This window comes from Mastigoproctus giganteus, chromosome 5 (genome assembly GCF_048544385.1).
Source record: "Mastigoproctus giganteus isolate SK-2022 chromosome 5, ASM4854438v1, whole genome shotgun sequence".
NCBI lineage: Eukaryota > Metazoa > Arthropoda > Arachnida > Uropygi > Thelyphonidae > Mastigoproctus > Mastigoproctus giganteus.
In genome coordinates, this window is record NC_143579.1 from 80,626,530 (window position 1) to 80,652,063 (window position 25,534).

General features: G+C 38.9%; 1 protein-coding gene across 4 annotated transcripts in view; it reads right to left on the reverse strand.

Moving 5' to 3' along the window:
* LOC150085522 (ran GTPase-activating protein 1-like) overlaps positions 1–25,534 on the reverse strand; it is a 384,391-nt gene that overhangs the window by 312,277 nt on the left and 46,580 nt on the right. For all 4 annotated transcript variants that reach the window (XM_090374091.1, XM_090374088.1, XM_090374089.1 and 1 more), the window contains exon 3: positions 9,450–9,509. In XM_090374091.1, coding sequence (XP_090230217.1) covers positions 9,450–9,509 — 60 coding nt within the window. The remainder of the gene's footprint in view (positions 1–9,449; positions 9,510–25,534) is intronic.

Below are 25,534 nucleotides of genomic sequence, written 5' to 3' on the forward strand. Positions count from 1 at the left end.
CAGTATTTCTTAGTTGGAATGAAAAGCCTAGTAGCCTCCAAAATGAAGTCTCTGAAGGCTTCCCATTTAGAATTCAACATTGGTAACATCATCAGTTGATCCTACTGTACAGAATTTAAAAACTGTCCTCTCTAGTCACCTTTACGAAAGCAAAAGCCGTTCTCTTTAGCCTTGATGGTAGTTACATCTTTAAGTAATTCCCACATCAGTATATTGGGATCACTGTCACTCAGTGGTTCCTTTATCTGCAAATTCCTAATGCATGAATAATCACTTCTGATAATCAGATCAAGAGTATTACTCTCTCTGGTTGCCTCTTGAACATGTTGCTGTAGAAAACATGTTATCCAATAAATCGACAAAAGCTTTGCTAGGGTCAGAGTGACCAACCCACAAATTCCAGTCAAATCTCTGGGAAATTAAAATCCCCCATTATAAGACACTCTGATTTACTGGCCCACTCTATTTCCCTGCACAACTGTTCATTATACTAATCAGATTCATTAGGCCTATAACACACACCTACCTGATTTTTCCCTTCCCCGTGCTTATGTCACACCAAACAGAATCAACGTTGCATTGTCCACCAACATCAATTGGTTGTTATTGTTGTTTTGTTTTTAGGAGCATTAGCAACTAAGGCCATATTGCTCCGGGATATGCGGTGGTCATTCCCTGACCTTTCCGCATCCTCTGTATTTGGTGCCACCAATTGGATGCACTTCATTAGATTTTATGTGTTTCTTTTAAACAAAAGCATAACCCCTTCTCCCTTCCTGTCCTGTCTATCCTTTCTGTACACATTGTACTCACAAAATTCCAATTCTGCACTGCTTGTGTCTCTGTGATACCACATCTCTAATATCCCAACAATATCTGTCTTTGATGTCTTGACTAGCACTTCAAGCTCATCAAGTTTATTAACTATACTCCCAGCATTGGTGTACATGCAAGTATACGTGCACCTGTTCCTATTCTTAATTACCCTAACAGAACCAATATATTCACTTGTTCACTATGGTCCCCAGCAGTCCTGGCATTTGAGGTGAGCAGACACGCTTCATCAGGGCTCCTCAGTTAAGTGGATTGCATTACTGTTGATTAGTGCTTTTAAATATTTGATTTATTTAGATATTGTTGAATTATTTTGTTATAGGTTTTCCTGTAAGAGTTTGATTTTAATAATATTATAGATATAATTTTTTAAAGTTAATTTTCATTGATATTTAGCTAATTTTATAATGTTAGTTACGAGATCTGTGTGTGTGTGTGTGTGTGTGTGGTATGGGTGTTTAATGGCGCACAAGCTGCTGTGGCTATATTGCACCTATTCATAGGTATGTTGAAAAGATAAAATAAATAATTAATGTGAAGACGGTTTAATCTCATTTCATGTCAGAAACTAATCAGAGTCGCTTATATATTCCTATTTGTTTCAAATAACAGAAAAGTTCATTAATATTGGCATTTTCACCAATGATATCATTTAATGTTATCCGTTCACGGAAATTAGCCAGAGAATGAAATATTGAAGTTCGATGTTGTTGATAATGTGGACAGTCAATCAAAATATGTTTGACTGTTAGATGCTCAGAGCACTGTGAACAAAGAGGAGGATCATCGCCTGTGAGTAGATGGAGGTGAGTCAGATGAGTATGACCTATTCTAATCCGCGCGAGTACCACTTCTTCTCGCCGAACTGTCTGAATGCATGAGGGCCAAAATTTTGGGTCCTGTTTTAACTGGAACAGTTTGTTATTTGTTTGTTTATGCCATAGCTCTGTCCATTTTGCATGAAATGCTGTTTGAATTATAATATTATAATCAGAAACTGGAATAAAGGCAGAGGTTAAGTCTACTGTTGATGGATTTTTAGCCGAAATATCAGCCAACTCGTTCCCTTTGATGCCTGAATGTGCTGGAATCCAGCAAAAGTTCACTCGTTGCTGGCGATCTTCGATTTTCAACAGCAAATACTTGATTTGATTTAGTATAGGGTGATCCTTATAAGAGAAATTCTGCATTGCTTTAATTGAGCTGAGAGAGTCGGTGTAAATTAAATATTTTGCAGATGGGTGAAGAGTCAGATTTTCTAGAGCTAATTGAATTGCATATAATTCCGCTGAAAAGCTGCTGTACTCAGGTGGAAGAGAGGCTGATATGATAGCAGAGGGAAACACTGCTGCTGCTCCAACAGTTGAATGAGATTTGGAACCATCAGTATATATCGGTAAGAAGTCAAAACAGTTTTGAATATGGCTAGCATGGATTTGCTGCACATTCAGAGTTGGTAGACGATTCTTTCCCCATTGAAGAAAATAATTATCACAGGCTGGTTGAGGAAATGGGGTCCATGGTGGGCAAGAATAATTCTTTCTGTGCTGCCTACTCTGGAGAGGAACATTCCAATTTTGTGCTATTTCAAGGAGCCGTAGGCCTGCTGGGCGTATTTTATTTGGTTTATTTCTATAGAGATTGTGAAATGATGGATTAAAGAGATATGGTTGGATGGGGTGCGGAGAACAGTTTCGTATTCTGACTGCATATTTAAGTAGTAACATTTTTCTGCGGAGGTAAAGAGGGGGCTCATGGGCTTCAATATATAGACTATAGGTTGGTGATGTTCTATAAGCACCAAGAGCAATCCTCAGTGCATTGTGTTGTACAGGATCGAGCCAGCGTAATACACTCTTTCGAGCAGAATCATAAACTGGGGCACTGTAATCTAACCGAGATCTAATCAGTGCTCTGTATAAGAGCAGCAAAGTTGTACGATCTGCTCCCCAAGACTGGGCAGATAGAGCTCTAAGCATGTTCAGCTTTTTCAGACAGGTAGTACATATTACTTTAATGTGCTCAAGGAAATTTAACTTGCTGTCTAATATTAATCCCAAGAATCTAATATTGTTGGTAATCGGGATGCTGGAATTTGATATCCGGAGTTCAGGGTCTATATGTAATTTGCGTTGGTTACAAAAGTGGATAGCAACTGTTTTCTGATGGGAAAGCCGATATCCATTGAACTCAGCCCATTTTTGAATTTTATTGAGGGACATTTGCAATTGCCGTTCTATAGATCTCATGTTCTGAGAGTGGCAAGAAATGGAGAGATTGTCAGCATAAAGATAGGCTTCTACAGTATTTGGAAGTTCTTTGGAAATGGAATCAATTCTAAGGGCAAATAGGGTTGCGCTCAAAACCGACCCCTGTGGTACTCCTTCTTCCTGCAAGAATGTAGAAGAAAGCGAGTTTTGGTATTGAACCTGGAAAGAGCGGATCTGGAGGAAGTTCCTAATGAATATAGGCAGGTTGCCTCGTAGACCAAGATTATGTAGGTCACTGAGAATGCCATACCGCCAGGTAGTATCGAATGCCTTTTCTATATCAATGGAGACCATGACAAGGTGTTCGTTTTTCACAAAGGCATTGCGAATTTCAGATTCGGCCTTGTCATCAGATCTAGAGAGGACCTATTTTTGCGAAAGCCATGTTGACAATTACTCAATAGTTGTTCAGTTTCAATGATCCAGCTGAGTCGACTGTGGATCATTTTTTCAAGAATTTTACCAAGGCAACTTGACGGAGAGATTGGCCTGTAACTATTAGGACTAGAAGGATCTTTTCCAGGTTTCAAAAAGGGCAAAACTGTAGCATGGTGCCAAGATGTTGGATAAATATTTTCCAGGAAGATCCGGTTAAAGAAAACTAGTAGCATTTGTAAGTTTTGCTCATCGAGATGCTGCAGCATGACATAATATATGCCATCTGGCCCAGCTGCACTGTTTCTCGTTGTTTTTATGGCTTGTAAAAGTTCACAATATTCAAGGGTTCTGTTCGGTGGAGGTCTTAATTTTTTGGAATTTCTGAGTGTAATTTGATACAGCAGAGACTTCGGCAAAGGTTTTACCCAAGGCATTCGCTATATCTAGAGGACCAGAGAGTTCTTGTCCATTGTATGAAAGAATTGGGGAAGGGATGATTGGAAACTTCCCAGAAAGCTTTCTAATTTTCTTCCATATTAATCTGGAGTCGGTATTTCTGTTGATAGTACATGCAAACCGAGTCCAAGAATCTTTCTTGGCTTGCCTGTGAATGAACCGCGCTTTTGCCCTTAGCTTCTTGTAGCTAATTAAATTAGCTGTTGTCGGAAATCGACGGAATAAATTGAATGCTTTATTTTTTTTCCTTCTTTGCTTTCGTGCACTCTTCGTTCCACCAGTAGTTGAAGTGCCGTCGGGTTGGGGGGTTTGATAATGGAATTGAGTATTTTGCTGCAACTAAAAGACTGGATGTGATATAATCGGTTACTTTATCTATAGGTTGTAGCTGAATAGTTTCTTTGTCCAGAATGATTGCTGATTGAAATTTGGCCCATTTGGCTTTAGAAAATTTCCATTTTCTGCAGGGTTGGTCTAATGGTAGTTGTGTAGTGAGCAGGTTACAGACAATTGGAAAATGGTCACTTCCCATTGGATCATCCATAGCGGACCACTGAATGACTGGAAACAGTATCGGAGAACAAATCGAGAGGTCAATTGCAGAGGTCTGTCCAGTAGGTAACTGTATATGGGTGTGTGTACCAGTATTAAGAATGGTAAGGTTTTGTTTATCTAGTAGAGTTTCAATCAGTCGGCCCTGTCTATCTAATTTAGAGGATCCCCATAAAGGGTGGTGGCCATTGAAATCCCCTAGCAAGCAGACTGGTGAGGGTAGCTGTACTAAAAGTTCTTCAATATCTTTGAAAGAGTAGGTATTGTTTGGTGGGAGATAGACTGAGACTAGTGTAAATGCAATCTCAGCAAACAGACGCACAGCAACGGCTTCAATTTTGGTTTGAAGAATGATTTGACTAGCAGGGATCTTTGAGTTAATCAAAATAGCTACACCACCACGAGCAGAGTCGGATGTATTCCGATCTCTTCGGTAGACTGAGTAGTTTTTTATAGAAACAGAAATTTTAGCAGTTAAATAGGTTTCCTGCAGACAGAAACCCACTGGAGAGTAGCGTCTAATTAAGTACTGAATGTCATCAATGTTGCCTCTAAAGCCTCTACAATTCCACTGTAAAATATAAGGCATTATTTGAGTTTAGAAGAAGCTGTACCTGACGTGGCTGTCTTGTGGCGTTCTGGCTTTGGTTTATTTCTTTTTGGAAAGGTGGGGCAACCTGTGTCCATATCTTCTTCTTCTTCTGCAAATATTTCAAGAATCGGATCTTCCTGTTTAGATGGGTACTCTTGATCCATTGATTTTCCTGAATACTCTGTTTTGAAGTTGAACTGGGATTATTTGGTGTAGTAGCAATCATTGGCGAATGAGGAGATTTTGCTGGAATCGTAAGAGGCGTATTACTTGCTTGATCTGAGTGCTTCTGGATATTGGACTGTTGCTGAGAAAGAACAGCTCGAGCCCAGTCGGAGATTGATATGTTGGATGGAACAGTAACATCAGTTTGCGTGGCTATTGTTTGATATTTTTTTGCAATACTGGCATAGCTGCGGTTAGATATACTGGGTGCAATTAATTTTCTTGGTTCCTGATAAGTAACTTTGTTTTCGACTTTATATTTTACAATTTTTTTCTCCATTTTCCACTTCTCACATGTTTTAGAGTAAGCAGGATGGTTACCCTTGCAATTAGGACAAGTCATTTCTTTTGCCGAACAGTCGTTTTGACTGTGATCAGAAGATCCACAAGTTCCAGTAATCAACTTTTACCCTTCGAAGATATACCCTGGTTCTATTCCATCTATCCTTTTTAAACAATTTATTACCCATCTCCCTGACAATACAGTCACCGACAATAACTAACTCCTGTGGGACCAGAGCATTCCGCCTTGGAGATTGCCGCTGTGTTGCCTGATGCAAAAGAGTGAGCTCTGGCATTAAGTTGGGCAGCTGAGTTTCATGGGCCCTCCATTTTAATACCTTCAAAGCATCTACAAACTCTCGTAAGTGCCCATCAGAACAGCGAGTTGGCACCTAATTTCTTGACACTCTCTGCACCTAGCACACACACAAAGACATCCTCCTTGGATAGATCATGTTCTGTTCCGGAAAGAGTCCAGCAAACATTTCACAAGTTGCACATTTTTTTAGGCTCTGATGCATTGGAGAATCGCCCCCCCCCCCCAGCTCTACCCGAAGTCACAGCTCTCCTGCCACTTTGTGCCCGTTGCTTTGCTGCTCTATTCGGGGGCACGATATTGAAAATTAATAAGATCAATAAATTTGATTAATTAATTATCTATACTACACTACCTAATAGAATCCTAAATGCAGTGATATGTACAAAGGGTACTAGGAAAGTTTTGCAATACAGCTTTGTTTATTTAATTTTTTCAAAGTAATTTCCTCTACATTCAATACACCTCTCCATCCTCCGAAACCAATCTTTAAACCAGTTCTGCCAAGTTTCACTAGGGAGTAAAGCACACTCGTTGTCCCAAGCCCGTAGAAGGTCCTCATCACTGGAAAACCACCTCCCTTTTAGCTTCATTTTCACATGCGGGAACAGTGCAAAGTCGCAGGGAGCAAGGTCTGGACTGTAGGGAGGGTGCTCGAGAAGTTTCAGTCCTGTCGTGGTCAAATATTCGGTGCAGACTTTGGCGCGGTGAGCTGCAGCATTATCGTGATGGAGGTACCAGGTGTCCATTCTTGACTTTGGCCGCAGGTTCTTCATAGATCCAATGACTTTAGGCAGGCATTGTTCAGTATACCACTTAGCTGTGACCGTCTTCTGCGTGTCCAAAATGAAACGTTCCACAATTCCACTCGATTTGAAAAATACAGCTATCATTTTCTTCTTTACAGATCGGGATTTTCTGACAATTACGGGTGTGTCGTCATCATCAAAGACCCAAATTTTGTTTTGAGCCTTGGTCGGCAGATCGTAATAGTACAGCCAAGTCTCATCACCTGTCACGATGTTGTTCACATACCGAGATTGTCCCTTATCAAACTTTTTTAACATCTCCCGGCACCAAGTCACAAGTTTCTTCACGTGCAAATGATCTTGCAGAATCGAACGGATTGCTGGTGCATTTAGGCCCAAAGTATCCTCTATCTGTTGGTAGGTCACTCGCCTGTTTTCGTCCAGCATTTTCCTCACAGCACTAACGTTTTCCTCCGTAACTGACGTTCGTGGCCTTCCCGGCCTCTCCGAATCCTCCAGAGTGAAATTTCCCCTTTAGAATTCTCTATACCACCTGAATATCGTTGTACGATGTGGACAATCATCATCTAGTGCAAGAGTCATTTCTTCTAAGCACTGGTCTATGGTTAAACCATGCACGAAATTATACCGCAAAACTGTCCTTATCTCATTTCGTGACCACGATGCCATCGCAAGCACTTTACACTCTTACTACTAATGAATAACTGAGCCCATCGACTTGGCACGGCGGCTACTATGCACGTATGAACATGTCTCAACATGCAGCAACAAGCAGCTTTCTGTGATTCATTGTTGCGTCATATTGCAAAACTTTCCTAGTACCCTTTGTATTATGCTATCTAATTTTACGTTACAGTTACCTATTTACCACAATTAAAAGTTTGAATTCCCTATGACTCTATATGAAAATAATGACTGCAAGATTCGAACGAAACAACGGTTTTATGTATATTAAGTAGTAACCTACAAAAACTCTTATCTAATTCAAAATAAAAATAACCAACATAGCAATTATAAGGGTACTTATAAAGTACAATATAACATAACAATTAAGTAAATAAAATGGCAAACATTTATCACTTTTTTGGAGGCTGTAATTCACAGCTGTAATTTTTAAAGAGAGTCAGTGCCCTCTCTGTATCCAATCAACCTGTTCAAACAAGACGTCCCCTTAACAAACTCGTGTTTGAAGTATAATTGCAGCCTTTTCTAGATAATCCTGAAGTACTTCTTTTATCAGTGACTTCATTATTTTCCATTTGAACAAAAGTTTATCTAATGGGTCTGTAATTACTAATGTCACCCTTTGATCCCCCTTTGTGAATTGGGGATATATTTGCACATCTCAAGTCTGCATCGACCTCCCCTGAATTCAAGGATGCTCTCATAATTATGGTTAAGGATTTGCTTACTTCGCTGCTTCCATTAATATAACAAGATAGATCCCATCCAACCTAGGTGCCTTTCTTATGTTTAACTTCAACAATTTCTCTTCCACTTTCCTCTCAGTTATTACAAAATCATTTAGCTCCCTATTAGTTTGATAAGCCTCTGGCATCCCCTTCTCTAAAGAATTCCTCATATGTGAATGTAGATGCATAATACTCATCCAGTTTGTTAGCAACCTGAGCAGGTTCACCATCAATAGTGGGTCAACATGGTCAGTCAAACCATCGATAGGGTGGACCAATTTGACCCTCCTTCCTTCTAGTATTTACATAAGTAAAAACGCCTTTTCTGTTTTTCTTTGCATCCTTTGCTAAAGATCTCTTGTAATCTGCCTTTTCTTGCATAACCTCCTTTGTAACTTTATTACAGACTAGTTTATATCTACTGTGGGCGTCTGCATTGCCCAAAAAATTATATGCATCTGATCGCACTTTTCTTCACTGCCACGAGTTTTATCAGTTCATCTGACATCCATTTAGGCCTATACCTTGAATAGTATTTCTTAGTTGGTATGAAAAGCCTAGCAGCTTCTATGATTAATTCCTTGACCGCTTCTCATTTAGAATTTGCTGATTGCAACTTCATCAGTTGGTGGTCTCACTGTACAGAATTTAAAAACTGTCTCAGACTACCATAATGAGCTTTACGAAAGCAAAACTGGTAGTTACATCTTTGAGTAAATCGCAAATTAATACACTGTGACCACTGCTACCTGATGGTTCTCTTATATTTTAAAAGAGTGAACTGTATGACAGTTTAGAAAAATACAGCAATGCAAATATAGGCAGTTCCCTCTTTACGAGCAGAAGCAGACTGGGTCAAAAATTCTTACCTGGGAAAACAAATAGAATGTTTAGGAAGTCAGAGTGTAATACTGTAAATCACAACAGCCTCCATCGGCCTCTGGCCCACCGGGGTTTCCCTGGTAAGTGTTATGGCCAGTCTGTCTCTGTTTATGAGTTTTCGCTTTACAAGTTCCCGGGTTGTTTTCCCAAGTTGTTTTTTTTCAAGTATCAACAAAATTGACAACGTGAACATTAATTGCAATAAATAAATGCTGTTAAACATTCATAAATACGGCATTTCAAACCACATGTGTAGCCTGAACAAACAAACATGAACAGCAGTATTGTATGGCTACATATGCGGTAAAAATAAATAAAAAAACAAAGCAACAGGCAAAAAAATAAATAAAAATCTTTCCATTTGTCACATGAATGTTTAAATACACATCATAATAATTGCAAAAAAAAAAAAAAAAAAAAAAAAAACAATTAACTTGATCAAATAATACAATAAAAAAAAATTAAGAAATCAATAGTTACCAGGGCCTCAGGAATTTCTTTCTCTGTTCGTTGTGTAAACATATCTTTCCAAAGTGCTCTCTGTTATAAATAATAACAATCATTTTTAATATGCACAATGAACAAAAAATAACTGAATTATACCTACGAAACTAAATATTGTTAGTGATAAAAACAAGTAATTCTTACAAAATGAATAACACACCCTCAGTGGTGAGTACCCCTAAACTGTTATAAAAAGGATTAATACTGCTGCTGTCAGTGTGCAGATAATTTATTTATGAGATGTAAAATAGTGAAAAAATATTATTAATTTACTAATAAAACATTAAATTACATTTAACCCTTTCTGGATTACATACATATACAGTAAACCCCTGCTATTCGCGGTATCTGTATTCGCGGTTTCGCGTATTTGCACTCGCTGATTTAATATAAAATGAAACCTAAAAAAATGTGAATTTTAAAGTGCCGTGAACATTTTCCGCCATAAAAAACATGGGTGTGGCTAAAATTATCTTCCCCAGTCAAAACAGCGCTCAGTGGGTGGAGGGGGTGACAAAATCGCGAGCGTGGATGTTTCTCGCTAATCCTTGTTCAGTATGTGTTATGCGCTTGCCATGGGAAGTTTTGTCGTTTGTTTTTAATTTATATGCTTATAAATTGAATAAATTTATTAATTGATATGCTTAAAAAAGGTAAATCTACCTAAACACTGGTAAATCTACCGTTTTGCAGTGTAAAACAGACTTTTTCGAGCGTGTTAACCCGTACAAAAATATGGCTAGGAATAACAAGGGAAATGTGAAAAGATCAAAGAAGGTGATGACATTAGCAAATAAAATTGAGTTATTATATAAGATTTCTAATGGTGAAAATGTCTCCTCAGTGCCAAAACATTATAAAATCAATGCGTCAATGGTACGATCAATCAAGAAATCGGAAGAAAAAATCCACCGAAGTGTCCATAAAAATGCGTTAATTGCTTCAAAAATTTGCTCTGTAACTCGTGATGTTAAATTAGAAAAAATGGAAAAGGCTTTAAATCTGTGGATAGAAGACCGAACTCAAAATAAAATTCCGTTAAGTTCACTCATCATTCGTGAAAATGCAAACTCCTTTATTTAACGAAACTTGATAGCACTGGTGGGATAAGTTTTTAGCTAGCAAAGGCGCTGGTTTGAAATTTCTAATAAATATTACATTAAATTGTTTCTTATTTTCATTTCGATTTTTCACTATATACTGTCTATGTACATAGTCATATTATGAAGGTACATATAATACATACATTGACAAAATTTTAGACTAGTTTTTTTTATGTTTCACACTTTGGAACCGAACCCCTTTATTACTATGGGAGTCAACTCAGTATTCGTGTTTTCGGTATTCGGGGCATTTCTCAGGAACGTAACCCCTGCGAATAGCGGGGGTTTACTGTACATACATTTTGTGTTCCTGATGTACAAGTATATATATGTTGTTTTGTGTGTAGGCTCTGAGGATTATATATTTACGGAGGGGGGGGACATCTATGGCTTGAGTATTAAAATGAAACTAATGCTAATGGGCATAATATTTTAAGATTATCTATATAATATCGGTGTAGATACACCATAGACAACTCTTAAAAAAAAAACTACGATAGTAGTGTAAAGAAGATCATTTCATCTGTATCTCATATTGTGCTCATCCTTCACAACAAGTTATCATGTATTGCACAACCTCGAATAAGTAATACTTCATTAATAGAGAAGACTATTGTTACTTATTCTTGGTGGACACCACACTTATGGGTGGTGGTGGGCATAATGCAGTGGAATAATGCAATCATAATTTTGCTGCATAAGAAAGGAGATAAATCAGAAATCGGAAATTATAGACCAACTAGCTTGTTGTTTCACATCTACAAGTTGTTTACAAGGGTCATTATTAACAGATTAGAAAGAACACTTGATGAGAATCAACTGAAAGAGCAAAGTGCCCTTAGGACAGATTCTCAACTATGGATCACCTTCACGTAATATCACAGCTAATGGAGAAAGCAAATGAATATAAAACACCATTATGCCTGGCATTTGTGGATTATAAAAAGGCATTTGATTCCATACAGCATAAGGAAATGTTTCGGGCACCGGAAAGACAAGGCATAGACACCCCTTCAAACATTATGATTTTGCAAAAAATATATGAGAATGCTACCTCCTTTATTAGACCAGACCAGTGCTTCTCAAACTTTTTTGGATCACCGCCCCCCCTTGGTTGGATCACTGGCCCCCCAAAAAAACCCTCTCCAAGGCTTTTTTTTTTAGCCCACCAATATAAAGTAAAGCTAAATAACTGAAATGAATATTTGTCTGTTTGCCTCCAAAAACATAAATGCAGCCCTGCACGTATGTGTATGAATTATAAAGAAAACTATTGACTGCGCTTTATTCCTTCTTTGTAAAAAATTACAACTACATAAATAAAGTCAGTTACAGTCACTTAAATTAAGTCATAAAAATTAAAGTTAATTACATAAATAAGTCACGATATTAATGGAAATAGTTAATTATATTTTAATATTTAATGCGATGGATGAGCTTGGTGGAGATTTATTAGCTTATCAATATTAGGTTTAATATCTGTAAGTAGAAGCGTAAATCGCCACGTTTAACAACATCCAGACAATTTCTTTGTTTTGTCAGCAATTGAGATACAGCACTGAAACCGGTTTCGACTAGATATGATGTTGGAAAAGAAATAAGTAATTTTTTTACAATTCCCCACAATGCAGGATAATGGTCAGGGATTTTCTTTTGTAACCAAAATTCCTAATATGAATTTTGAAATTTTGGCTTCTGTTCAACTTCACTTTGTAACTCAATCAATTCTTCTTCTACAAAACATTCACCATCGTCATTATTTAAAAAAGGATTTATAATCCAATCTGGAATTTTTAAATTAAGGAGATCTTCAAACCTTTCCTGCATATCTCTGTGCAACATTTCTAGATGATTACAAAAAGTTAGTAGAGTTTCATCAGCTATTTTTCTTTTTTCTCTATTTCCAACAGATTTGGAAATTGATACAATTCACGTTGTCCTACATTGCACATAAAAAGCTTTAATTTTGAAATAAATGCTGAAATTTGAGATTTCGCCTTAATAACAGTTACATCTTGTCCTTGTAAATGTAAGTTCATTGAGTTGAATCTAGTAAATAAATCTGCAAGATAAGCAATATCAGTTTTCATTTTCTTGAGGTCATTACTAAGGTCGTTGTTCCTATCTTCAAAACACTGGACAACAGTATCAAATAGTTCATAAAATCTGTTGAGACAGTTGCCTTTTGACACCCACCGAACCTCGGAGTGAAGTAGCAATCGTTCAAAATCTTCACGGTTTTGATCACAAAGCTTTCGAAATATACGATCATTCAAAGAATGTGCTTTAATTTTGTTTATAGCGGTAATAATTGTGCAGTTGATCACCAAGTTTTTTCGCAACTAAATGCTGACAGTGAATGACACAATGAACAGTAATAATATTTGGCACAGCATTTTTTAAATAAGCCATAAAACCCTTGTAACGGCCAATCACTGATGGTGCTCCATCCACCCCCCTGTCGCCCCTTTTCATGCCTAACGCCCTTATGGATAATTCAAATGCCCCACCAGGGGGCGATATCGCCCACTTTGGGAAGCACTAGACTAGACAAAGACAGTAGAAAATTTAAAATTGAGAAAGGAGTTCGACAAGGAGACACAATATCTCCGAAGTTGTTTACTGCTGCTCTTTGGGGAAGTTTTCAAAAGATTAGACTGTTTTTTTGGTTTTTAGGAGCATTAGCAACTAAGGCCATATTGCTCCAGGGATATGCGGTGGTCATTCCCTGACCTTTCCGTATCCTCCGTATTTGGTGGGCACAGGCTCGAACCCCAGTCTAATCAAGAAGCGTGTGCTACGCACTGCTGCTCCTGCCCCCCTGGCTACGGAGATTAGACTAGTCGCAGAAAGGAGCCAATGTGAATGAAGAGTACATAAACCATTTACAATTTGCAGATGACATTGTGATCATAAGCCATGATCCCAAAGAATTATAGGAAAATTAATCAGTTATGCAGAGTTAGTAAGGATTTCAGACTAAAGATGAATATAATAGAAACAAAAGTAATGATGAATAAGTATGCCACAGAAAAGGATACAATCATTGAAGGAGTAGAAATTGAAAAGGTGGATTCATATACTTATCTTGGACAAGTCGTTAGCTGTAATAATGATAAATGGCTGGAAGTCAAGAGAAGAATAAATTTCGGATGGATAGCATTCAGGAAATATAGTCACATACTGAAGAGCAATATCCCAATTTGTCTGAAACATAAAATACCAAACCAATGTATACTCTCCACCATGACTTATGGAAATGAAACTTGGGCACTCACCAAAAGAATGGAAGAGAAGATGAAAACTACACAGCAAAGAATAGAACAAATTATATTAGGAATCAGGTTTCATAAGAAGGGAAACACATAGATTAGGCAACAAACTCAAGTAAAGGACATTCTTATCAAAACTATAGAAATGAAATGGACTTGGGCAGGGCACATAACTGGACTAAGAAAATAACAAATGGTACTCAAGAGGAGCTAAAAAAAGAACATGGAAGACAACAATGGAAATGGACAAATGAAATTCAAGAGTTCATGGGCAGTAAATGGATGGCCATTGCACAAAACAGAAGGGACTGTAAAGTTGTGAGGGAGGCCTTCATCTTGCAGTGGATTGAAAATGGCTGATGATAATGAAAGGATAGCACGGTTTAAATAACAGACTTCCATCCCTTGTGGTGGAGGTTGATAGCCTAAATAAGTTTAAGGCTCAGCTGGACAGGTATTTTGAACGAACAGAGGGGTGAAGTGGAAGTGGGTTTTTTTTTTTTTTTTTTTGGCTGATGCTGCATAAGCTTGTTTTCTTGCATCAAATGCCTCTACTAATGCTAATGCTAATGTTAAATTCATATTTAGTAATGAAATAATAAAGTAAACTTAACACTTACCTTGAAAAAATTTAAAAATAACTTGATGGGGGAGGAAGAAGATTTTGAGGTTTCTGAGTTATGAAGACAGGGGCTGAGGGTCATCATCATAATCACCACTTTCGGGTGCAGTTGTGGCTGGGTTAGAAAGAAAAATAATTAAGAAGTGGATGGCTGTGGTTCACTGTCTTCTGACTGTTTTGGTGTGAGGGTTGGCTTAAAAAAAAGACAGTTTTTGTTGCTTTGCCATTTTTATTCTTTCATAAAGAAGCTGTTCACAGGGTACCAAATAAGAGCTTATTCCCCTAACATCTATCCTGCTGCATTCTGCATTGTAATCATTGTCTTCTAAGGGCAGCAAATGCTTCTCAACTACCCTCAGGAAAGAAAACAAAGAGAAGTGGAAAGCTTTCAAGGTGCTACATCCTGGACTTCATATTCTTGATCTCTCGCTTTCACTTCCCCCTCAGCAACTAGTTGTTGTAGATCAGCTGTATAGAGGTCTTCACAATGGGACTCAAGGAGCTCTTCAACATCCTTACTCTCCACTTCTTGAAATCCAACTTGCTTTGCAAGAGCAATACAGTTGCTTTGATTCTTGGAAGCTCCTCTGACAGTTTTAAAATTATGAATAAAATCTGGAAGCTTCTCCCCAGAGAAGCTTCCACCAAGCTGCATGTAAGCAGTCACGATTTACATCGCCTCAGACCTCCACACAATGATGTCAGCAGCTCCAAATAAACTTCTTAAATGTGCACCTTAAATAATAAAAAGCTGCTATCACACTTTGATCCACAGACTGAAGGAGTGAGGTTGTGTTTGGAGGTAGAAATAGGACTTTGATGTTTTCAGAAAGCTCAGAAAATGGTGCAAAGATGGCTTGGTACATAATCCAAAATTAGGAGAATCTTGAAATCCGATTTTTGTTTTTCTTGCATTAATTTTTAAAAACACATTCAAAAAATCAACAGTAAGATCAAAAAAAATTTGTCCCATCATCCAACCCCTTTTGCTTGACCTAAAGTAGATGCCTAAGGTATTACTTAACCAGCGGAATTACTTAACAAGTACAGGTCACTGTTGAAAAAAATCCGTGAAGTAGGGTTGAATTTGAAAGTGTCTGCAATTCTGCCCAGACACGATAGGAGGGGGTATATGATGAGAGCCTTGTCGATCAATTCGGCCCTGGAAAGATTGTGCAAGGCTCAAGGGGTAGAATTTTTTTCAGCCTGGAATGTACTTGTTAACAGGAGAGATTGCTTCTACAGGGATGGGATACACTTAAATAGAAAGGGTGCAAGAATATTTGCTGATGCTATCGAGGCAGTGTTAGGTGGGTCGGAAAACTGCTAGCTTGGGGGGAGACAAAGACTAATGGATTAACAGTAGACTGGCAGAGGTGAAAGAGATTCTTGCACTGCCTCTATTGGAATGAGCAGAAGCCTGAAAAACAAGATGCAGGATATTTCAGAGACTGCTGGAAGTCATTGCGGTACAAGTAAACACATGGGTTGTGTTAGGGTAGCTAAGAATATAAACAGGTGCATGTATACTTGCGTGTACACCAATGCTAGGAGTTTAGTAAATAAATTTGATGAATTTGAGGTATTACTCAAAACATCAAAGGCAGATATTGTTGGGATATAGAGACGTGGTGTCACACAGATATAAGGAATGCAGAACTGGAATTTGGGGAGTACAACGTCTACAGAAAGGATAGACAGGATAGGAAGGGAGGAGGGGTTATGCTATTAGTTAAAAAACACATAAAATCCAAGGAAGTGAAGCCAGTCGACATCGATGGACAGGGCAGTGTCGAGTCAGTTTGGTGTGACATAAGCATAGGTAGATCAAAATTGAGAGTAGGAGTGTGCTATAGGCCTAATGACTCTGGTGAGTATAATAAGATACTGTACAGGGAAATAGAATGGGCCAGTAAATCAGAGAGTCTTATAATGGGGGATTTTAATTTCCCAGATATTGACTGGAATTTGTGGGTTGGTCACTCACACACTAGCAAGGCTTTTGTGGATTTATTGGATGATTGTTTTCTACACCAGCATGTTCGGGAGGCAACTAGAGGGAGTAATACTCTTGATCTGATTATCAGTAGTGATTCTTCATGCATTAGGAATCTGCAGATAAAGGAACCACTGGGTGGCAGTGATCACAGTGTGCTGAAGTGGGATTTACTCAAGGAGGTAACTACCATCAGAGGTAAAGGGAAGGGTTTTTGCTTTCGTAAAGGCGACTATGATGGTCTGAGACAGTACTTAAATTCTATACAGTGGGACCAACTGATGATGTTACCAACAGCAAATTCAAAATGGGAAGCATTCAAGGAACTAATCTTGGAAGCTACCAGGCTTTACATACCAACCAAGAAATATTGTTCAAGGTTCAGGCCTAAATGGTTGTCAGATGAACTAATGAGACATATGGCAGAGAAGAAAAATGCATGGGATACATACAAATTAATGGGTGAGATGAAAGCCTATGATAGATATAAGTTGGTCTGTAACCAAGTCACAAAGGAGATTAGGCAGGCAAAGGCAGATTATGAGAAATCCTTGGCAAAGGATGCAAAGAAAAACAGAAAAGAGTTCTTTACCTATTTAAACTCAAGAAGGAAAGGGATGAATCAGATTGGGCCACTGGATGTTGATGGTTCAACAGTTGAGGATCCAGCTCAGGTGGCTAACAATCTAAACGAGTATTTTGCATCTACATTCACACATGAGGAGTTATTCCGGAAGGGGAATGTCGTAGGTGAAGTAAACATTGGCAGTGAGCTAGATGATTTTCTAACAACTGAGAGGAAAGTGGAGGAGAAATTGTTGAGGATAAACATAAAAAAGGCACCCAGGGTGGATGGGATCTATCCAGTTATATTAAAGGAGGCAGCAAAGGAAGTAAGCAAACCCCTAGCCATAATTATGAGAGCTTCTTTGGACTTCTTTTTAATGCTAATGCTAATGACTCAGGGGAGGTACCCATGGACTGGAGATGTGCAAATGTAACCCCAATTCACAAAGGAGGATCAAAGGCTGACACAAGTAATTATAGACCTGTTAGTTTAACTTCGGTTCCAGGAAAATTAATGGAGGCACTGGTTAAAGAAGCACTGCAGGATCATCTGGATAAGAATTCAGTTATAGCTCAGACACAGCATGGGTTTGTTAAGGGCAGGTCTTGTCTGACCAATTTGATTGGCTACTATGATGTAGTCACAAAAGAACTGGATGCAGGGAATAACTTTGATATTATATATTTGGATCTTAGAAAGGCTTTTGATACTGTTGCGCATGGAAGACTGCTGCACAAATTGGAGAAGTGTGGCATTGGAGGCAAATTGCTGCTATGGATAAAGGGATGGTTGAGTGGCAGAAGACAGAGAGTGGTAATCAATGGACACTGCTCAACGTGGACTAATGTTATTAGTGGAGTTCCTCAGGGTTCAGTGTTGGGTCCATTGTTGCTTTCTGTATTTATAAATGATATTGATGATGGTGTATCAGGCTTAATGTCCAAGTTTGCAGACGATACAAAGGTTGGCAGGGTTGTTAAGGACACTACTGATACTATGCTGCTGCTGCAACAGGATCTGGAAAGGTTGAGCAGATGGGCTGAGAGGTGGCAAATGAAGTTTAACATTGACAAATGTAAAGTACTGCATATGGGAAACAGTAACCCCAGATCAACGTATCAACTCTGTGGTACTACGCTGACAGTGGTAGAGAATGAAAAGGACCTGGGGGTAATTGTGCAGGCAGATATGAAGTTCTCTGAGCAGTGCAGACGAGCTGCAAGAGTAGCTCATGGTGTCTTGTCAATGATATACAGGAATTTTTCTAGCAGGGACAGGGATGTGATTATTCCCTTGTATAAGGCATTGGTCAGGCCACACCTTGAGTACTGTGTACAGGTCTGGAGGCCTCATTTCAAGAAGGATGTAGAGCTGCTGGAACGAGTACAGAGAAGGGCAACAAGATTAGTGAATGGAACAAAGGGTTGCTCTTACAAAGAAAGGCTTAAGTTTTGCAAATTACAGAGCCTGGAGACTAGGCATCAGCGAGGTGATCTGATAGAGGTGTATAAGGCTTTGAATGGCTTGAGCATGCTCAATGCCGATGGGATTCTTCCTCTTGCTCAGAATAATCACCTGAGAGGGCATAAATTCAAATTGAGAAAGGACGGATGTCGGATAGATGTGCGGAAATTTGCCTTTAGCCAGCGGGCAGTTGGTTTGTGGAATAGACTTCCATCGCTTGTTGTTGAAGTTGATAGCCTAAACAAATTTAAGGCTCAGTTGGACAGGTATTTCGAACGAATGGAGGGGTGAAATGGGAGTAGTGGTTGTTTTTTTTTTTTTTTTTTTGGCTGATGCTGAATAAGCTTGCTTTCTTGCATCATATGCCTCTACTAATGCTAATGCTAAAGTAGATGCCTAAGGTAGCCTTGAAGTATTCTTTCATGGCTCACAGGTTCGCAGCACCAGCATAGGATTAAGCTTTACTCTCCACCAGTATTGGCAACATCAGTCATAGAATCCTTTGAAGCTTAAAACCTAGAGGTCATGTTTGTGCTTCATTCTTAGAAATGCAGGTTCTTAATGGCACTCACTTCCAGTACAAACCAGTTTCATCGATTGAAAATTTGATCTAAGGTGTAGTCTTCTTGCTACACCTTAGATCATAATAACATTATAGAAAGCATAGCAGTTCTTAAAACCAGCCACTAATAGCACTGAAGGAAGGCACATCTCCAGGATTTATCTTTTTTCCTTAAGTCTTCATAAATTGATAAGGTTTTTCTTTTATGGTGAGAAAGCTTGTCCCAGATCGCACTTTTCTTTGATCTTCTTTCCATCTGCTCAATTTCCTTTGACCATGATCTCACAGATTTGCTAGCACTCGGGATTGTTCCAGCAATAAAGCTTGCTTTAATTGTTTTAGCAATGTTTCTAAGTGTGTGTGACACAGACTCCTTTATTCCTTTTGCACAAGCAATATCACATATTCTTTCATTATATTCAAAATGCTTTACACTGAATGGACAGAATTCATGGGATACCTGTTTCCTGGGCAACACAACACTGCCATCCCTCTCGCTAGTGGATAAACCCACCACCGCAGATATTTAGGTACACGGCATCACTGCATTCACACAGATGGTAATTTGATGTCAGTATGGATAAATGTCATGGGTTAACAGACTTTGAAAGAGGGATGATAGTGGGTGCCCGACACGTGTCCCTCTATCACGGATGTGGTACAGAAATTGCACTATCCCCATTCAACAGTATCAAGAGTGTACTGGGAATATGCCATTTCCAGAATAACATCTCATCGTTGACAGCACTGTGGGTGGAGAAAGGTGGTGGACGAACATGGTCGTTGACGGCTGTTTCACATTGTTTCAGCCAACTGGAGAGCAACAGTGGCACAAATCATCACCGACTTCAATGAGGGAGGTGCCAGAAATGTCTCCTCCAAGATGATCAGGTGATCATTAGCCACAATAGGTTACAAGAGCCGCCGACCCACCCATTGCTAACACCACGACACAGGGCACTATGCCTCAAGACAGCAAAAGCACATCGTCACTGGACCTTAGATGATTGGGTCTCCTGGTCCGATGAGTCCTGTTTCCAGTTATTTTGGGAAGTGGGTATCTGGTGGAAACCACACCTATGCACCTGTTAGGATACCTGCTTCTAAGCCAGAAGCAGGTATCCCAATGGGCACAGCCCATTCCTTCACATTGTATGGCCTGTGACTACATACATTCCCCACAGCACAGGCAGACATAAGCGTTGTGCATCTCCCCTAGTTAAACTAGTGGAGTCACAAAATAGTTTCGTATTGACTTTAAAATATCATGGTTTTAGTATTATTTGATTTTTCTATATTGCTTTATTATAATGTTTTATGTATCTTCTTCAGTATTTAACAATATTATTAAGAACATATACTGAAAATTATTAGTGTTATGTAATAATTGTTGAATTTTTGTGTTTATTAAATGTAAAAAAAAATTAAATTGTATACAGGGTGTTTCAAAAACAGCTTTACAACTTTGAATGTGTATATAAATTTATTTAGAGGACACACACACACACACACACACACACAATATTTTGAAATGTCAGAATGTAGCAAAACACTTCAAGTTTTATCTGGAATAGTTATGATTCAATGTGATTTCCATTTTTAATGCGGCAGACATAACAGCTATAGTCAATTTCTTGCCATGTGGGGTAGCATCTCTGGCATCACTTCTGCAAATGCGGCGGTAATTAGAGTTCAGAGCTAAGTGACATTTGTAGGTAAGGGTGGCACATACACTATATCTTTAACAAATCCTCATAAGAAAAAAATCCAGGGAACGAGGTGGCCATGCTATCGGCGCCCCTCAACCGATCCACCGACCTGGGAAATGGGTGTTGAGGTGCTCACGCACAAGTTAATGAGGATTGCACTGTCTTGCTGGAATATTTATTTTATTTTATTTTTTATTTATTTTTTTTTATTTTATTATATTTTTATTATTATTATTTATTTATTTATTTTATTTTTTTTTTTTAGGCCCTTGCCACTGAAATCTTAGGAAATTAGGTGGCAGGGCCTGCCAGAGTAATTACTTCTAATGCGATCCCTCTATGCCTGACCTGCCTCCTCGGGGTTAAGTGTGGGCAACGGGGGTCCCACTAGGGGCCCAACTGCTAAAAGGTCAGAGGAACAACACAACATGACACTGCACAACATAAACATGTACCTTACACTTTTTAAAATCTCTGGCCTTCACAGTGTTCTGTGTTTCACAAACAGGGTACACAACACGGAGATGGGGGAAACCCCTTGGGCCGTTAGACAATGAACACTTTACACTTGTCTTGCTGGAAGTAAGACAGCGCAACCTTCTTGGTCATCTTCATCAATTTGTGGAATGAGGAACTGTTGGAGCACGTCTAGATTCTACTGTTGGCATTCAAGGCGAGCAGACGTACCTATTACAGCTCTTCATAGCGACATTAAAGAAGTATAGATAAGAGGGGATTAAAGCAGGATTAGTGAAGTAGAGCAGGATTTCAAGTGAAATAGAGCATGATTTCAAAGGTTATTTAGTATATTGTAAAGTTTATTTTAATAAGTTTTTTTTCCTGTAATAGTTTGATTTTATTTTTCTATTATAAATATAATTTTTTGAAAGTTTCTTTTATTAATAATTAGTAAATTTCATAATGGTTATTAAAAGATCTGCCTTGAACACTTCATCAGAGGGTACCATGACTCATACAGAAATAGCTGATGCCAATTTCCAGTTGAGTCATGATTTTATGCTTTGCAGAACCAGTGTTATGTATTCCAAGGCTGACCTAGTGGATAATCCTAGCTCACTTGGAGATTATTTTCTTTGTCACCATTGTAAGGAGTGAATCGATCTTAATTAAGTTACAATTTGGTGCATTGCTAAAATAATTTGAGTCACTGAAAAAAACGGGTGCTTGCCTCGAGAACAATGTAACTGGGAGCTTGTCAGGGACTCAACCTATCAAGTGATGCACTCCAGATTTGGGACCCAAAACAGAATAACCAAGTGCAAACTACTTTGGTTCAAAAGGACTTAGTTTTATTAGGAGGCTCCATTATCAGGGAAACAGGAAATATTTTTGTAATAAGGATAGGCGGACCACAACACCAAGGCATGTCTGCCGGAAGAAACTATTAATGATGTCACCAACAGACTGTCAGATTTTAAGGGGGGTAAAGGGAATATTATTATTCATGTGGGCACTAATGACATTAAGTATTCACGATCTAACAAAGGTGGTGCAAGAGTTTTTGCTAGTATTATTGAGGATACCTTAAAGGTTCGGGGGAACTGCTAGTTTGGGGGGAGGGGGTAATACAGATACATGTTATCTGATAGTACTGGTCAAATTAACGCTTGCACATACCTGAAGAGTATTTGTTTGTTACCACAACAAAACATAGCAGCAAGATGTTCTGAGGGCAGAAACGTTTCAAATGAGCAGGGAGAAAATGACAGGGAAGTGGGCTTAAATAACCTTAAGGGGTGTGTCAGGGTAGTTAACTATACAAGAACACCAAGTCTTAATTTTTTATATAGTAATGTCAGAAGCGTCATCAATAAAATGAGTGAATTCAAACTGCTGGTTAAGACAAGTAATGCTGATATAATAGGGCTTACAGAAATGTGGTGCCACCAGGAGATAGCAGATGATGAGTTTCAGTATGGTATGTATAATGTATTTAGGAAGGATAGGGAAGATAGAAGGGGTGGTGGGGTCATGCTTCTTATCAAAAGTAACATGAGCATGACGAAAGCTTTCCCGGATTCAGACGTTTCGCATGCTAGTATCGAATCTGTATAGTATGAGATAGTTGGAAGCACAGGTATAATGAGAGTGGGAGTAATCTACAGGCCTGGTGATTGTGAAGATTATGATGAGGGCCTCTACATACAAACAGAATGGGCAAGTAAGAATGAATGTCTTATTATGGGTGATTGTTTGTTATTTAGTTTTTAGGAGCATTAGCAACTAAGGCCATATTGCTCCGGGATATGCGGTGGTCATTCCCTGACCTTTTCACATCTTCTGCATTTGGTGGTGACGGGCTCGAACCCTGGTCTAATCAAGAAGTGTGTGCTACGCACTGCTCCTCCTTCCCACCTGGCTATGGAGGAGCCCATTATGGGTGAGTTCAATTTGCCTCTAATTGATCGGAGCAAATGGGAAGGAAACTCTACATGGGGGACAACATTTTTAAATCAACTATATGATTGTTATTTGTATCAACATGTCAGGGAAAGTACTAGGGAAAAGAATACTCTAGACCTCATCGTCACCCATGAACCAGATGGCATAATAGGGCTGAAAGTACAGGAACCAGTAACAGGAAGTGTTCACAGATTTCTACATTGGATGATGGAGAGAGAGAGAGAGAGAGAGAGAGAGAGAGAGAGAGAGAGAGAGGGAGGGAGGGAGGGAGGGAGGGGGGGGAGGGGGGTAGCTTTGTTAAAGGCAAAGGAATGGATTATAATTTCAGGAAAGAAATTACGATGCCTTAAGGTGCTACATGGCCTCTATTAACTGGGAAGTTATCTCACAGAGAGTGAATACAATTGAATTATGGTATACCTTTAAAACATTAATCACAGAAGACTTGAATACTTATCACTCAATACATTAAAAAAGTTTTCCTCCTAATGATATTTATTCGAGCCAATGGGAGAAGACAGTGAGACAATTACATCACTACAAATGCAATTAATTACTGACAACTGCCTCCATAGTATTCACCACCTCATTCACATGCTTCACTATCTAACTGGCATTGAATGATGCCATGGCATTAAACGTTCCATTGTAACGTTTTTTGTACATTAATGAATATTGCATATTTGTAAATATTTTAAATATTTGTATAGTTTTATAAATATTTGAGTTAAATATTTTAGTCCTGCTCTTTCGGATGCAACAATATTCCTGATGAATTATGGAATCCGAAAGGCCTATTTCTAAGTGACCTATGTAAATGCAGGTAAATAATAACTAGGTAAATAAGATATATGGTATAAATAATAAGGTAAATAATTACATAGTGATATTTATTTGACCTTGAGAATGCCGCACACTACAAATGCACAGGTAAATAATTACATAGGTCATTTCCTGATTAGATATCGATCATAGTGACAGTGTTTTTTGCCAGGTGGCACTAAGAGTCTCCCTCAACTCTGCATTTTTACTCTGTGTGGAATACAATACACTGCATAAGGCCAGAGCGTGTGTGTGTTAGTTGTTGTTGTTCCTCTGGCCACTTAGCCAGTCTGGGGGCTTGTGGAGAGCCACTAACACCCCCAGTTTCTGTCACTGCCACGGGGAGGCAGGCCAGGACACATTAGAAGAGAAGAAAGCTCTGGCAGGGCAAACCCTGGGGAAGCCTAGGTATTCAAGGAGAGCCCAAAAAAAAAAAAAAAAAAAAAAAAAAAAAAAATTTTTTTTGGCTGAACTCCAGTACAGGGAACACCGATGAAAACGAGGAAAGACAGCGGTGATTGATGGGTGAAAGTACCTCCCACTCAGTGCTGTGGTTGCACTCACTCAGTGGGCGTAGACCGGAGTAATTATACGGTCGAGTTCTGTGATTGGGTGATTATTGTGGAGGCGTTTTCTTTCTGATTGTTTTGCATCATCGAGAAGGGGGTGCTTAGCTTGGGTGTAGGGTGTTTACCCCCCCATTCCACTGTTTCTGAATCGGAAAATGAGTTCACGATCTAAAAACAGCAGAAAGTGGAGGAGTGAAAACATCCTAGGCCTATCAACCTAGGAGGACAGTGGGCAGAGTCACAACTTGTCAATCACTGTTTTGCTGGAGTTTATTTCATCTGGAGTTTTATTAAATTTTTATTGGAAAGGAGATAATGGGGGATAGGAAGAGGGTGGGATAAAAGGGTAGAAACCAGAGGGGGCAGTAGTTGAGGTACCTGCCTGATTTGAAAGGGGAAACAGTAAAGGTACTCCTGGTACAGGATGCCCATCCTGGTCCAGAAGGTGGGAGTTGAAAGTGGTTAGTGGGGTGAGTCATTAGGCAAAAGGGGGCACCCAGAGTGGGGAAAGGGTATTTATCAGAAGGAGACTCAACAACCCCAGGTGGTAGGAATAAAAGAACATAGGGAAAGTGATCCCTGTGGTGGAGCGTGCTTTTTGCAGCTCTGTCCCACGCTGACCTTGGGAGTAACCCAAATGGCCAGTGTCAGCATCCCAGCTAGGAAAAGCTATAGCTTGAATAACCATGAGGTGCCTGAGGGCATGCATAGTCATCAGTCTGTGCAGTCAAGAGGCTAAGATAGAACATGCAATTAATAATAACTTTCATTCACTCAACATTCACACAATTTTACAGGTTTTTCTTATACTTCCTATTTTCTTTTATACAGGGTGTCTCAAAAATACACAGCATAACTTCAGGAATGAGTTCCTCATATGTAGACAATAAAAATATTTTATAAGAAGAAGAAGAACTCTTTATTGCATACAAACGCACATGCCGTACACA